Source organism: Maylandia zebra, linkage group LG3 (assembly GCF_041146795.1).
Source record: "Maylandia zebra isolate NMK-2024a linkage group LG3, Mzebra_GT3a, whole genome shotgun sequence".
In the NCBI taxonomy this organism is placed as follows: Eukaryota; Metazoa; Chordata; class Actinopteri; order Cichliformes; family Cichlidae; genus Maylandia; species Maylandia zebra.
The window spans coordinates 15523069-15539055 of NC_135169.1; the positions used below are offsets into that span (position 1 = coordinate 15523069).

The following is a 15987-nucleotide window of genomic DNA, read 5'->3' on the forward strand; positions in this document are numbered from 1 at the left end:
TCCCTAAGGACCCCAAAGCGCTTTACATATCCAGTCATCCACCCATTCACACACACAATCACACACTGATGATGGCAAGCTACATTGTAGCCACAGCCACCCTGGGGCGCACTGACAGAGGCGAGGCTGCCGAACACTGGCGCCACCGGGCCCTCTGACCACCACCAGTAGGCAACGGGTGAAGTGTCTTGCCCAAGGACACAACGACCGAGACTGTCCAAGCCGGGGCTCGAACCGGCAACCTTCCGATTACAAGGCGAACTCCCAACTCTTGAGCCACGATCGCCCTTTAAACTTTAAACTTTAAATAGGATAATTTTATTAAGAATTGTAAAAAATGTCTGACGTGATTTCAGACAACCGATAACAAAAATGCAACATAACCCAGTATTTACTGTTCTGGAAACAGGGTGAATACTATTTAACAACATTTAGAACTGTAAGTAAAAACCTTTTAGAAACAGCTTCTTCTTTTTGACATTTGACATACCTTATCCCAAAATGGTTATATATAACTTCAGTAAAACTGTTTGACCTAGAGTACATATTTGACATTTCAGAGCTCATTTCGATCTTGATTTCTAGCCAACTCCTCGTGTGCAGCGTTGTTGATGTTTTTAGCTGCTCTAATAGCTGATTTCATAGATGTCTCAATCCAAGCATGAGGGAAAGCTGTGTGCTCCCCAGCAAAGTGGACCCTGCCTTCACTTCTGAAGAGCTCCTTTGCGTACTCTATGTGTTGGTATGGCGCGAAGAAAGCAAAGCCACCCAAGCTGTATGGATCAATGCCCCACCTTTTCACCACCACCCCAATGCAGAGGTCCCACACCTGCTCACCATGAATCTTCGCTAAATCTCTCAATGCTAGCTCTTTAAGGTCTTCATCGGTCGCACCTTGTAAAAACTGGGCGTCATCAGCCCAGGTGTAGGAAGCCAAGAGGACACCAATTGTTTGATTTCTTGGGAAACTGTGGCTGGGGTAGTAGATGTAACGAGAGGGCCGGTCTGTGATACTCTTTCCTCCATGGATGCCATCGTCCACCCAGAACTTCCTCTTGAAGGTGAGGATGATTTTAGTGGAGCATTCATAGTGGACAGCCCTCAATGCCTCCATTTTCTGGGTGGAGAGAGGTGGGTTGAAATCCAGGAAGAGGGCAGCTTTGGCTGTGGTTGTTACTAAGACGGCATCGCCAGTAATGTATGTCAAAGCTGACTCGCCCTTTCTTCTATATGACACAGTTACACCCTCATTTGACTGGCTGATGAATTTGACTTTGGAGTTGAAGAGGATGGGGCCATTAATGAAAGAGAGAAAAGCTTTGGGGAGGAGATCTGTCCCACCAGTTATTTCATCATACCTTAAAAAACAAACAAACACAAAAACACGAATGTCAGCCTGAGCTTTTGTACAGAATCAGTGCAAAGACCTTAGGACCATGCAGTGGTGACATAAACAGTTGAATTTAAGAGGAAATTAGTTAGTAGTCAGCATTTAGGAATAGGGGAACATTTCGCTACCTAGACGTGTAAGTAAATTATATTTACCATCACATTTCTTCGTTATTTACTTACTTTGATGTTACCCTATTCATGTTCAATTTTACAGCTGTAGTATTTTGTGGTGGGTGTATGACAGAGACATGGTTATAACCTCATATTTGTTTCCAGCTTGTTTGTTTTTAGTCTCAAATGTTACATATACAGCAAACTGGTTGCTTCCTTTGTGATTAAATGTTACAACATTAAACTAAGCGAGTAGCTGATATGAGTATAATTTTCAACAGGAATTATGAGAGATTCCCTAAGAATTTGCTTATAAGTAAATCCAATCAAGGAAATCCAACTACAACGTTGTACTGGGTCAGGATTGTGAACAAAACAAGAACAAAAATAAGATTTGATTATTCTTTCTTTGCATTGTTCACGACTACCATCACTTCCTTTTTAAGTCTAATAATCTTACGTTGTGCTATCGCTGACATCATTCTCGACGTAGAGCATCTCAGTCAGAGCCAGATGCATCATGCTCTGTTCATTCAGTAACTCTGCAATCATAACCACTGCCTCTGGACTTAAACCACCTTCCTCTTTCAGATACTCCTATAAAAAAAGAAGGTTGTACATGGTCTTTTAGTAAATTTATTTTTTTTACATTGTCCAATGAAGACCTAATATCATAACAGGCACTATTTCAGAAGATGATTCTGCACTTTACCTTCACTGAATAATGGTCATATTTCTTAAATGCAGCTTTGCATCCATGGGCTTTAATTTCGTCTCTCACCTTGAAAGAAAAGATACATACAAAAGTTATTTCCAGTGGTTCTGTATGCAAAGTCAGAGCACAGCTCATTTAGTATTGCAATTTTGTATTGCAATATTAATAACACCTCATCCAATAGAGTCGTTACAGGAATGGAGTCTGTTCCAGTTGAGTCTTGGTAAAACACTGGTACACCATTAGGAGCCTACAACACCTACAATTTTATTAAATATTTAATACCTACAAACATGAAGACAAAGCATTGCCCATTTGAATCTTAAAAAACTCAACAGCTCACATGTTAAGATTTGCATTTAATTGGTCCTTGAAAACTGTCAATTTGGTACATTTTCTTTGGCTTCTTGTGCATTTTAACCTTTAAGAAACTTAAAAAAAAATCTTTTGAGCTTTTTTGCCTTTATTTGAGAGTATGAAGTGACAAGAAATTGTTAACTTTAATTTTCAGTAACAGTGGGATAACCATGTGGAGTGTGTGTCTGCATGAATAAGTCAACACTTGGATTTAAGGCTTAGAGTCCATGGAGTGCATAAATGCATTAAATTAATATTTTATAGGACAACTGCTGAATCTGTTGTATTTTTAATAGACAGCTCTGCTATGGTATCACTCTGTATAAAAAGTGCCATGAATTCCTCCTACATCTTTACCTACCTTCTGCAAAGCCTGCCACAACAGGTCGTCAGCTGATTTCCCCCTCTCCCTCTCTGGCAGTTTATAATTCAGGATGTCGGGGTTTGCTGTCACTGCGTATGTCCTCGTCCTGTTCCGTTCATTAACCAAGTAAAAAGTGTTGGAGTCATACATGATGAATGGATTCAGCTTGAGCCCCATTTCTTTGATGTACCAGCGGATGATCCTGTTAAAGCATGAGGTCATTCGCTTGTTAATGTTTATAATGCAGTACAAAAACTGGTCCTTTGAGAGCAAAACTTGACAATGTTTGACATTCTTTTACTCACTGGTGGTTACTCGGTATCCTCATTGCACCCAAATCAGCATACCAGCCATTTTCTTCATCCCTGTAGGTCTCCACCCTTCCTCCCACACGAGGACTAGCTTCTATGATGGTTACCTTAATCAAACAGTTCAAGAGAAAAAGCAATAAACAAAAATATTGTGGAAAATATATACTTTTGCTGTTCTATCTTGGAACATCTAGAAACATACCATATTGTTATAAATCCAGAGAATTAGACACTTGTAATGCTCCTGGAGTGTTGTACATAAGCCATTAGGACTTTATTTATAATGAGTTTAAATGAAAGCTAAAAAAATATGAGAAAGGTTGATAGGTAATTGTGTTTGTTCTTGTCTGCAATCACTCTCAAATCACATTCTGATCTCAGAAGAATCTTAAAAATGCCTCATCCATGCCATTTCACTACTGTGCACCTTTTTGTTTTACAGAAACATGAAGTCCAAAGACGTTTGTATCAAATTCAGACATGAAATTACTTCTACTAGGGCCCAAAACACAACTTATGTGATTGATAACGTTTGTATGATTGTTAGCAGGCTCTTAAAAAATATATTTAAAGAGAATATTTACAAGAACTTTTTACCAGAGCCTTTCGGACCACTGCAAGACCGGACAAAATTTAAAATATTTATATATAATATAAATAGCAGATATAAGAATTCATTGTCTCAAGAAAATATTACAAACTATTCTTCTTATCCTTCTGGATCCAGAATCTCATAGTGTGAAGTGAGCAAAATTACAAAATTCTTGGGATTTGTGTTTTGGGGTTGGAGATGATTTTCATATAAAAGAAAATTGCATTGACTGGATACAATAATTAGGCATGAATAAAAAAAATGTGTTAAATGTTTTTGTCCTTTTAAAAGTAAGGGAAGATTTTTAAACACTTTTAAATATAAAATGATGTCATTGGAACAGATGTATTCTACTTTAAAAAGAAAACATTTTCTTGCACCATTTTTTAACCTGCAGATGGCAGTGTTTGCATTCACTGGATGGACAACATAACTAGGCATACACATATTCAAATCTTGCATGTACCTTGTGTCCTGCACCTTCCAATAGCTTGGCAGCCGTCAGCCCAGCGATCCCAGCCCCAACAATAATAACATGATGAGACTTCTTGATCTGAGGAAGGCCAGTCTTCACTGTGTCCATGAGCTGATAATTATCGTCATCTTCCAGACATTTAGCCAGCTCTTCATTCATGCTGGCAACAGCAGCAGTGGGATACAAAGCCAACAGCAGCACACTGATGGCAAATGAATGGACTGAAGATAAAAAGAGATTTTAAAACATTTATGTTATGAATAACACATAACATACATATTATACGTATTATATTACATTACATATTACATAATCCATATAAGTAAATTTAAGTTTGTGGAGTTACAATTTCAGTTACTAATAACTTTGAGCTATACTATATGATGAATGTGCAAAAAACTTATTAAAACTAAAAACTTAAAGTATTTCTATTTCCCAATTCTCAAATTGCATAGAACAATATTCTTGTATGAATCGGTGTGACTAGGTGAATGAGGTAAATCCAGTAAAAAGCTTTAAGTACTCAGGTAGAGTAAAAAAGCACTATATAAGAATCACTCCATTTACCATTTTGATAGTCATATTGACTTCCTGGGATTATAGAATGTCAACACCAAGTGTTTCAGGACACCACGTGGTGCACATTTTAATGATGATCACAAACTCAAAGAGTTTTTACATTTTCAAGACCAAAATTAAAGATTGCACCAGAATTACTCACAAAATTTCCACTTGGCAAATTGTGGCTTCATCTCACTTTGCTCAATGGTTTTCCTTATATCTTTGGCAGCAAGTAAAGAACAAGACGAAAAACTGAATTAGAATGAGAAATAGAAACTGGGATCAGGACACAGTACCTTTATCTTTCATCTTCATATTTGTGAATTTCAAAAAGAGGAAGCATTTATATCCCAAAATTTTACCACAGCAGCTGTAGTTTTACTTTCACTTCTGCCAGTGCTTTGTAATACCGCTGATTTTTTTATTCTATTATCAGAGAAAATTCATTAACACTATTTACAAAGAAATGTTGTGTTCTCTTTTCTTTCTAAGGACAGGAGAACACAACTATTCATATCCTATATGATATCCATCAACATAAACCCACATACATGCTCAAATCCTGAAAGAACAGACGGGAGTGCAGCAGATAACTCTAACCCTTGGAAAAATTCCTCAGATACTTTCACTTTTCTAACTGCTTTATTGTTTTTTTTTTTATTTATCTATACAAACTGATACATTTGGTGCTGCATTTATCTAATCCCTATAAATATTTTGTTTTACTTTGTGATAAAAAAAGTCTAGAAAGTCATTTGTAATCATCTTTTAAAAAGCATAAAAAATATGAAAAACCTGCACACATATAATACAAGTATTGTTTTTACCAAGCAGAAATAAAACTATATTACCGTTTAAAAGAACTTGCTAATCCGATTTAACTCTTGTCTCCTCCTTGTCATTCACTTCAGTTCACTCCTGTTTATACTACTCACCTGACTGCCCCATCCTAAAGGACAGGCTTGCCCCGCCTCTTTTGAAAATGAGGCTTCCGTTTTGGTTTCAGTTTTTCCCTGTCTCGTGCGGTCAGATGATATACATCCACTGTTTGGGTCCTATGATGAGAAAAATGTAACTTCCTTTAAATCTTTTATCATTCTGTCATTTGCTAAACAAACGTCTTTCCAGAAGTCACGTGTTTTCAGTGGCACCACATGCAGGACGTATATCTTTGAGCAGGTTTGATTATTACAAAGAAAAAAATGAGACTATAGACATTAACTTTGTGTAACATTGCCACTTTATTGTGTGAAAATGCTACATCACAAAAAGTCTTTGATACAGATACAGTTTTTAATAATATATCTCTATCACCACTAAAGGCCTTTTATATGAAAAGTGAGTAGTACAGCACAAAAAAGAGATCAATTAACAAAAGGATAAAAAGCTGTAAACTCTGAAACAATAATATTTAGTATTGTCACTTAGCTAATTCATGGAAACGATTGGTTTGTAATAAGTACATAAGTGGTTTAAGGATCCTTCTTTTGAAGATTGTTGAAGACTAAATATGTCAGACCCTAGAGTTCATCTCTTTTTCGACATTTAGCTGACTCTGAATTCAGCAGCACAGCTCTGTTAATGTTTTTCGCTGCCCTTACTGCAGATTTCATGGACGTCTCAATCCAAGCATGAGGGAAGGCTGTGTGTTCACCAGCAAAGTGGACACTGCCTTCACTTTTAAAGAGCTGCTTAGCATACTCTAAGTGTTGGTAGGGTGTGAACAGAGCGAAGGCACCAAGGCTGTAAGGATCCATGCTCCACTTTTTCACCACCACCCCAGTGCAGAAATTCCAGACCTGCTCACCGTGAATCTTTGCCAAATCGCTCAGAGCCAGTTCTTTGAGGGCTTCATCACTTGCACCTAGGAAGAGTAGTGAATCATCACCCCAGGTGTAGGATGCCAGGAGGACACCAATGGTTTTATTTTTTTGGAAATTGTGGCCGGGATAGTAGATAAAACGAGTAGGCCCGTCTGTGATACTCTTTCCTCCTCGGATACCGTCGTTCTCCCAGAACTTGTTGTTAAAGGTGAGGAGGATTTTAGTGGAGCTGTCATAATGGACAGCCCTCAGTGCCCCCATCTTTTTGGGGGACAGAGGTGGGATGAAATCCATAAATAGAGCTGCTTTTGTTGTGGTTGTTACTAGGACAACATCAGCCTGAAGATCAGTAAGAGAGGACTGTTGTCCGGTTTGGTATGATACAATGACTCCTTTGTGTGAGTGACTGATACGCTTGACTCTAGAGTTCAGGAGAATAGGGATATCAAGGACAGTAAGAAAGGCTTTGGGGAGAAGATCAGACCCACCAACAACTTCAAAGTACCTATAAAAAAAGAGCCATAAAAATAACATTTTATTATTATTGCAGTTAATATCTGTAGGAAATTATTTACATGTACAGTTTCTACAATTCCATTTTTAGGTTCTAATGAACTGCTCAGAGCAGGCAGAAGCAAACTTTATTGCGTGTGTGTGGCTGTTGGATCACATTAAATGTTTGTATCTCTTCTGCTGCATGTTCGAACAAGTTCAGTCATCACAATGTTATGGTATCGTGCTTCGTGATGATAAGTGCTCCATACCTTGCGGCAAAGGTAAGGCCCTCATGATAAACATAGTGAAGCGCTTACGTAAAAAGAGCAGGAAATATCAAAACAAGTCGTGCCAAATGACTGTTTAACTGCTCCGTGTCTTCTGGATGTTATCATTGTTTATTGATATGCTTGCATGCACTGGAAACTCAGATACTTTTTTATATTCTACATAAAGACATGAAAAATTGCAGTTGCTGTTTGCAAACACATAAGATACATTTTATATTTGAAGCCTTTGCTGCTATGTTAAATGGCTCAAATGATAAAAAAAAGCACATTTAAGCTATTATATATTATTACATTAGTTTTTTCTTGGATTAATCATGTGTGTGACTGTCTCTTTTTGTGACCAAATGGTAGAGAAGCACTCTTAAATTTGTTGTAAGCTCTACTTGGGTGATAATAAAGACATTTTAATTATGTTTTTACACAAATGTAAACATGAAGAAGGTTTGAGGAGTTGTCAGGCCCTACTTGGTGCTGTCACTGATGTCAGTTTGGTCATAGATCATCTCACTAAGTGCAGTGTACATAAGACTCTGTTCGTTGAGCAGCTCTCCAATCATTCTCAATGCTTCGGGGCTCAGATCTCCTTCTTCTTTCAGGTACTCCTATTTGCAACAAACAATTACATTTTGTGAACTCAGGATGTACATTAATATCATCTGATTAAATGTTTTTGCTAGTTTTACTTGCACTGACACACATTTGTGCTGTAACAGTTACAACCACCTCTTTCAGTTTTGTGGTTCATGGTTAAAAAGTAAAATGACGTAAGTAATTTTTTATTAAAATAAATATTTACTAATGTGTTTTTACTAGTTTATGTTATCCATATACCCTTATTTGTAATAAAATGTGGTAATCATTTAAATGTTTAACATTTAGAAATGCCAATGCAAGTACTCTGATTCTTTAGAATGTATCCTCATGATTCACTTAGTCAACCAGGACTTTTTACCATTCATTATCTCATTATGATTTATACCTTCACGGAATAATGGTCATATTTTTTCAGTGCAGCCCAGCAGCCATGAGCCTCCACCTCATCCTTTACCTACCAAAAAAGGAGAAAGAACAGTTGCTTATATGGAAAAAGTCCAGAACCTTACTTATTGCATTGATTCTTTTTGCAATGAGGAGTCAGAAATGTCCATATTAGTCTACAACATACTTTCATGACTGAAGGAGCAGGTACAGTTGGTGAAATCAATTTTAATTTCTTGCTTTGACTTTTCAGAATATCTTCAGTCAAAACATTTGTCATGTTATAGTGTTGAGTAGGAAATGTTTAAATGCATTTGAGTGTGCTTAATTTAGTTTAACTGCTTTAATGATTTGAACAGTTTAAAATTCAAGGAAACATACATGTTCATGCATCACTAACCACTCTGAGATTCCCTTTTTTGTGCTAGTGGTCAGTGACGTGTTATGTGGTCAATAATGATGAAAAAGGGTTCCATTTTTGCAAAAGTTGCAAATTGAATAACTGGAGGAATTAGCTACTGTATGTTTCTCAATCCAACTCTTTTATGCCAGAGACGTTTGACTCTCTTCCTTTTTTCTCACCTTCTGTAAAGCTTGCTGAAGGAGTTCATCTGCTGACTTCCCTTTTTCACTTGGCCACACATTGTACCCAAGAACATCGGGATTTGCTTGAGCTGCAAATGTTCTTTTCCGCTTTCCATTAACATGGTAAAAGGTGTTAGGGTTATCCATGATGAATTCATTCAATTTGACCCCTAGGTCATCAGCAAACCATTGCACAATTCTGTAGGAAGATAAGGTCAGTGGTAGCAGAGTTAGATATATATGATCCCAGATGTTAAAGATAAGGAAAACACATGTTTGCGAGGTTTTCCTTTTGATTTAATGCAAGTCTTCAGTGGATTTAATCTGTATAGTTAAACCTTACCGGTGAAAACTTGGGATCCTCATGGCCCCCAGTTCAGCATACCACCCATCTTTTTCATTTCTGTAGGTTTCAACCCGTCCACCAACGCGACCACTTGCTTCTACAATAGTTACCTTGACAACCACATGAATTAGAATTAGAAACACCATGGTGCCACTAGAATAATGACTGTTATGCAATTGTTTATCCATAATAACAGATGGATTTTAAGATGGACTGTTATGATTGTTATGCATATGTTATGTGAATGTTGACACATTTGCATAACAGATGAAAGTTCCTGGTTAGTTTTAGGAAGGAGTTACAAACCTTTTGGAAAATAACAGGCAGCCCAAATGAATGATAAAAACAGATATGTAGAGCCAAACACTTGTGTTGTAGTGTTTAGGAAATATCAGTATTAATGGTATTTAGGAAATTTTAATAACAATATTGTTACTGCTTCTGCTGGTACAGCTATTGTTAATGTCTTGATGCATGCTCACACATGTATGTAAATCCCAAAAGGTTGATTCTGTTTATAAGATTGGGCAAACCTGCAGTCAGCTGAGACTGAAGAAGTCACTTGGATGAGTGATGAAATGTTTCTCCCACTGAAAACGCTACGTCCAGATGAACAGAATCAACCTTTTGGGAACTATTGTTAATGTTTTTGCTACTTGTTATGTGCCATTGATTCTATTAGATTAATCATACTGATAATACAGTCGTCTTTGTAGCCACTATTCTAACTACACTTGCTAATGTTTGTTTTATTACTTACCATTTATTATTTATTGATCTACCTTATTTTTTAGGTTTTACTACAACTACCATGTTTTATGCAAAACTTAAAAACAAGGGCTGCTTTTGCTCCTCCTGAGTGGAACACTAGCAACTAATGAACTATTACTTTATCCAAAAAATTAGAAAAACGATGGAGAATTGAAGTGCCCAATGTTATAGGAAGGCTTTGACGCTGGCGGTGGTGAGCCATGGATGGTTATTGTGGACATTGTTTTTGATCATATATTTATATAGCGCTTTTCAAGGCACCCAAAGCACTTTACAATTGCACTATTCATTCACTCTCACATTCACACACTGGTGGAGGCAGCTACAGTTGTAGCCACAGCTGCCCTGGGGCAGACTGACAGAGGCGAGGCTGCCATATCGCGCCATCGGCCCCTCTGGCCAACGCCAGTAGGCGGTAGGGTAAAGTGTCTTGCCCAAGGACACAACGACCAGGACAGAGAGCCCGGGGATCGAACCGGCGACCTTCAGGTTCTGGCTTCCCAACCCCCTGTGCCACGGTCGCCCCATGTACCTTGTGTCCTGCATCTTGCAGTAACTTGGCAGCTGTCAACCCAGCCATTCCAGCTCCAACAATAACAACATGATGAGATGTATTTATGTGTGGAAGACCAGTCTTTGCTGTCAGCAGCAGTTCATTATAGTCTTTGTCCTCCAGACAATCAGCCAGATGTTCCTTCAGCCTGGCAGCTGCTGTTAGACTGTGGTACACAGTGAACAGCAACACAGTGACAGCACCTGGAAACACAGTGAAAGGTCCTTTTAAAACAAGAGGAAAGCATTTTTTTAAGTAACAGATCAGACAAAATTGCTAAATACTATCAAATCAAAGTCTAGTTGAGTAACTATTTGATTGCATCACAGACATTGTCTCATTATGTCAGTGGGCTAGAATAACCATTTTTTACCCCAAAAGAATGGGTAAGGTTCCTCCTGTCACAGTGTCACATGTGTTTTATGGAAAGTCCAGAAAATGACTTCTGCTGAAGTAAGAATGGAGTGATTAATGTGAATGAAACCCAGAAAAAAGCAGAAGTAGAATAATTTTCAATCATTACCGCAGACAGGAATGTGTTTGAGGAACTGAAGAAAGGGAATGTGCACTTTCAGCAGATTGAGTATTGTACTTTCAAACATATTTACTTTTACAAGACAGATACTGGGATTCACAACTGCCTAACAAAACAGGTTTCCTGCTGTTGAGCAGCCACAGCCTCAGTCAGGTAAGCGATCGCAATGAATTCAAATGGAATGAAACAATAAAGTAAGAAAAAAAATGTAAGGGTTAATTTAGTACTCACCTAAGTTCCATTGGACTTTATCCATCTTAGTTATTGTTGCTATGTTCTTATGCTATTTGAAAAGACAGAAGAGGAAGAGAAAAAACACAATGAAAGCTTCAGTCTTGGAAAGTACTGAGTTCTCTTTCAAATGAAACAAATCATTCCCCCACCTAAGCCCCTGTGTCCCCTAGAAACAATGCATAATAACTTCAATATCTGAATTTGATTTAAGCAAATGTCATCTATCTATCTATGTATGTATCTGTCACAGTCCTCAAGTGTGTCGTGACAATTTTCCTCTCGCCACTTTGTTTTCTCTCGCTTTTCCTTTTCATCAGTGTGCTTGCTGCTGTGTGTGGGTGTGTCTACATACCTTACTGGGGCAGGATCCTGCTGGGATATCAGCCCTATCCTGGATGCACCTGGTTCAGTCAAGCACTTGTGCTCTAACTGCGGAGTGTGCGTCACTTGGTGGAGATGAGAGATTCTGTTCAGGAGAAGCAGAGGACTCTGATTCATGGGACCTCCCTTCTGTTGAATTTCTAAATAATGGACTTTTTAACTGACAACCTCAGAAAGATTTTGTAAATAGCACATCTCGCACTTACACTGTAAATAAACTCACTAAACTAAACTTGCATCTTTAAGTCCTGAATTTGAGTCAGATGATTCATGACTCTATGTATCAAGTATGTATAATAAATTCTTACCCGTTAGGAGCATAAACATTACATGCACAGTTGGAGTCACTTGAGGTGAACAAGCATCTTATGTGTTTTCATTCATCTGGAAACGTTTACCCATTTAACCCATTTAACCCATTTAACCCACCAAACAAAAAAAAACTCCAGTGACCCAAAAGAATTGACCAAAACACAACACACACTGGAGTCCCCGAACAGGGTCCCAAAATATAGTTCAGGAGGCCGGCCCGGAGGCTGACAACTCAGGAGCCTAGAATAGTTCATCTCCGGGGGCCGACCATGCGGAAGGCAGTGGCGGCGACGGGGAAACCGTTCAGGCGGCCGACCGTGCGGACAGCAATGGCGGCGACGGGGAAACAGTTCAGGCGGCCGACCGTGCGGACAGCAACGGCGGCGACGGGGAAACAGTTCAGGCGGCCGACCGTGCGGACGGCAACGGCGGCGCAAATGCAGGTCCGGGGGCCGACCGTGCAGACGGCAACGGCGGCGTGTAGGAGGTCGTCCACGCAGCAGGCGGGGGTGGCAACAGAAGTCCGGAGGGCGGCCACGGTGGTGATGATGCCCAACAAGCGACCTGGCAGACGACCGACGATGTGAAGGTGGTAGTAGGGGACCCGAAGGCTGCGTGGCCCCTGCAGCCCCAGGCGAAGCGGAGGTTGGACCAGACGAGGCTGAAGCCGATGCGGAGGCTGGTCCAGGCGAGGCTGAAGTCGATGCGGAGGCTGGTCCAGGCGACGGCGTAGGTGAAGCAGTAGCTGGACCAGGTGATGCTGGACCAGGCGATGCTGATGCTGGACCAGGCGAGACTGATGCTGGACCAGGCGAGACTGATGCTGGACCAGGCGAGACTGATGTTGAAGCGGAGGCCGGACCAGACGAGACTGAGGTTAAAGCGGAGGCCGGACCAGACGAGACTGAGGTTAAAGCGGAGGCCGGACCAGACGAGACTGAGGTTAAAGCGGAGGCCGGACCAGACGAGACTGAGGTGGAGGCTGGACCAGGCGAGGATGAAGACACGGAGGCCGGACCAGGCGTGGATGACGGCAGCGGGACGGCTGCAAAACCTGACGGCAGCGATGCTGCAGGAGGTGATGTGGAGATGTGCTGGCTGGGTCCTCCAGGACCGTCAGCAGGTGTGAGGATGTGCTGGCTGGGTCCTCCAGGACCGTCAGCTAACGAGGCGTGGTGCTGGGTGGGCTCCTCGGGCCCTCCAGCAGACGGCACTTGAGGCTGGCTGGGTTCTCCTAAACCCCCAGCAGAAGACACTTGAGGCTGGCTGGGTTCTCCAGAACCCCCAGCAGAAGACACTTGAGGCTGGACGGGCTCCTCGGGCCCTCCAGCTGACGAGGCGGGAGGCTGGACGGGCTCCTCGGGCCCTCCAGCTGACGAGGCGGGAGGCTGGACGGGCTCTTCGGGCCCTCCAGCTGACGAGGCGGGAGGCTGGACGGGCTCCTCGGGCCCTCCAGCGAGAACAGTCTCAGGACCAGTGGGCACAGGGGCCCCTGGAACACACGGGACAAAACCAGCAGGCACACGGGCCTCTGGCAGGAACGCAACAGAACCAGCAGGCACACGGGCCTCTGGCAGGAACGGGTCAGAACCAGCAGGTGCACGGGCCTCTGGCAGGAACAAGACAGAACCAGCAGGCACGGGGACCTCTGGCAGAGACAGAGCAGAACCAGCAGGCGCACGGGCCTCTGGCGAACACAAAGCGGGCTGCGGCTGCACAGAGCAGTGACTCAGCTCAGGCAGCGACAGCCGGATGCAGTCCTCAGCTGGCTTCTTGACCTCCAGGGGTCCAGAGTCGGCTGGGGGCTGGAACCCAGCCTCTGGGGAGGCCCTGGAGTGCATCACAGTCTCTGTACTGGCCAGCTGTTGGGGACTGATTACTGCGTTATGTGGCGTGTCTCTCTGCTGGACATGAACAGGTGAAAAACAGTGCTTTTTGGGTTGGATGGACTCTACCAACTGAGCTATTGACTGGGCTATGGACTGTAACATAGTGTCTAATGAATCTGACTGTGACTGTAACTGGGCTATGGGTAGTGAGGCTGAATGTGATGGAGGTGGCGACTGAGCGGCTAACTGAGCTAGTGGCTGCTGGGCAGCTAACTGAGCTACCGGCGGGGCAGCTGACTCAAAAAACACAGCCCCGGAACAAACAGTCACACAGTCCAAAACAGAAAAAGGGTCCTTCTCACTCACCACAGCCGGCAGTTCCGAAGTCCTAATCTCCGGCTGTGGGGTGACGCGCCGACGGCGCGATCGTCGCTTCCTCCCGGGCAAAACCTCCGGCGGGCCGGGCAAAACCTCCGGCGGGCCGGGCAAAACCTCCGGCGGGCCGGGCAAAACCTCCGGCGGGCCGGGCAAAACCTTCACCACCGGGCTGGGTTGGGAAGCGGTAGCGGCTGGAGGGCGAAGGTGCAGCTCATGAAGGAGGAAGTCTTGTGCTAGCGGGTGAAGCGAGTCCAGCAGCCAGGAGTGGGCAGAGATTAGCTGCTGTATCCTGGCTTCTACCGCGCGGTGAAACCCTTCCCCCTCGTGCTCGAGCCACAAGTTGACCAACCTTGAAACAGTGTCAATTAATTCCTCCCGAAACTCCTGGGAAGGTGCGGATGCTGCTGGGTCCATGTTGGTCGGCTCGTACTGTCACGGCTGGCGGAGGGAGCCGTGTGGTGTGGAGGAAAAGGAGGACCCAAGATGCAGCAAACTGATGATACGAGTGATGTTTTATTTACAAAGGTGGTGGTGACAAAAACAGGCAACGAGGTATGAGTACTTTACAAACGGAAACCTAAACTGGGAGAAACTAAGTGACAAACCTGAGACCATACAAAAGGGGTGCGGGGCAGAGAGACGCAGAGACAGGAACACCATAGACCGCAGAGGTAGACAGATGAATGCAGACGAGCCGACAACAGGCAGGAGAACACACAGGGCTTAAATACACACCAGTAATCAGGGGATGAGGGACAGGAGGGCAACACAGCTGGGAGAAATCAGAACTGACGGGACAGGGGAAATGTAAACTGAACACACTCACATCAGACAGAGACCTTCACAATAAAACAGGAAACTCAGACACGGGGAACCAAACAAGACACAGATCTAAACAGACAGCTTCACAAACAGATGGGGTGACACCATAGACAGACAGATCCAGACGCAGACTCAGAGGCAGACCGAATATAACACAGAACTAAAACAATCATCATCATGAAAATGATAACAAACTAAAAGCGCTGGGTCACCGACCCAGGACCATGACAGAAATGTAACCTGACACGCTCCTCGACATGTGCAAAAATGGGGGGGGGAGGGGGGCTAGAAGAAGAACATTATATATATACAGTATATACATTGGGTGAATGTGCAGAGAAAGCATCCGGTGGAACAACAAATCAACCCCAAAAATTAGTAATAAAGAAAACCTGGCCATCATCCAAAACTGTCGTTTTGGATCATAACCAAAACCTGTTGCAATCCATAGTTGTTTCATTCGGGCAGTGTGCTTATTGAAATTTATGCCCTGAACTCCACTCCATTCCTAAATCATGCACCAACACCAAAATGTATTTTAGCTGATGGCGGACATGGTTTTTTTAAATCTCAAACAAAAGTTAGCCTCCACAGTGTGGTGGTGTAAGCACTTTTATGTTCTTACATCGTACATGTACCAAATACAAACCAGATGATCTTACTTTCCGAACCTACTAACTGTGACAACAGTGCTTTCTGAGCTGTGTTAGCTCTCGAACACACACGGTATGGGTGAAAATAAAAATGGGTTCTTTACCTCTGAATCAGTCCTGGCCC

At 42.3% G+C, this 15987-nt stretch overlaps 2 protein-coding genes across 4 annotated transcripts; both read right to left on the reverse strand.

The window, feature by feature from the left end:
• Nucleotides 1–305: 305 nt before the first annotated feature.
• LOC101473989 (L-amino-acid oxidase-like) lies at nucleotides 306–5789 on the reverse strand. 2 transcript variants are annotated; one of them, XM_004571595.3, is made up of 8 exons: nucleotides 5730–5789; nucleotides 5039–5098; nucleotides 4309–4538; nucleotides 3245–3357; nucleotides 2937–3141; nucleotides 2216–2284; nucleotides 1964–2100; nucleotides 306–1358 (listed from the first exon to the last, which is right to left on the reverse strand). In XM_004571595.3, exons 2-8 carry the CDS (start codon nucleotides 5067–5069, stop codon nucleotides 557–559), a joined length of 1587 nt encoding a protein of 528 aa, XP_004571652.3. In that variant the 5' UTR covers nucleotides 5070–5098; nucleotides 5730–5789; the 3' UTR covers nucleotides 306–556. The 2 variants fall into 2 exon arrangements, with proteins under 2 accessions (XP_004571652.3, XP_076736242.1); XM_076880127.1 differs by lacking the exon at nucleotides 5730–5789 and having other exon boundaries at nucleotides 5039–5119.
• Nucleotides 5790–6121: 332 nt separating this feature from the next.
• On the reverse strand, nucleotides 6122–15342 carry LOC101473683 (L-amino-acid oxidase-like). 2 transcript variants are annotated; one of them, XM_076880135.1, is made up of 9 exons: nucleotides 14738–15342; nucleotides 11841–11954; nucleotides 11486–11537; nucleotides 10699–10922; nucleotides 9393–9505; nucleotides 9047–9248; nucleotides 8466–8534; nucleotides 7952–8088; nucleotides 6122–7206 (listed from the first exon to the last, which is right to left on the reverse strand). In XM_076880135.1, exons 3-9 carry the CDS (start codon nucleotides 11508–11510, stop codon nucleotides 6399–6401), a joined length of 1578 nt encoding a protein of 525 aa, XP_076736250.1. In that variant the 5' UTR covers nucleotides 11511–11537; nucleotides 11841–11954; nucleotides 14738–15342; the 3' UTR covers nucleotides 6122–6398. The 2 variants fall into 2 exon arrangements, with proteins under 2 accessions (XP_076736250.1, XP_076736245.1); XM_076880130.1 differs by having other exon boundaries at nucleotides 14377–15342.
• Between the last annotated feature and the right edge of the window lie 645 nt (nucleotides 15343–15987).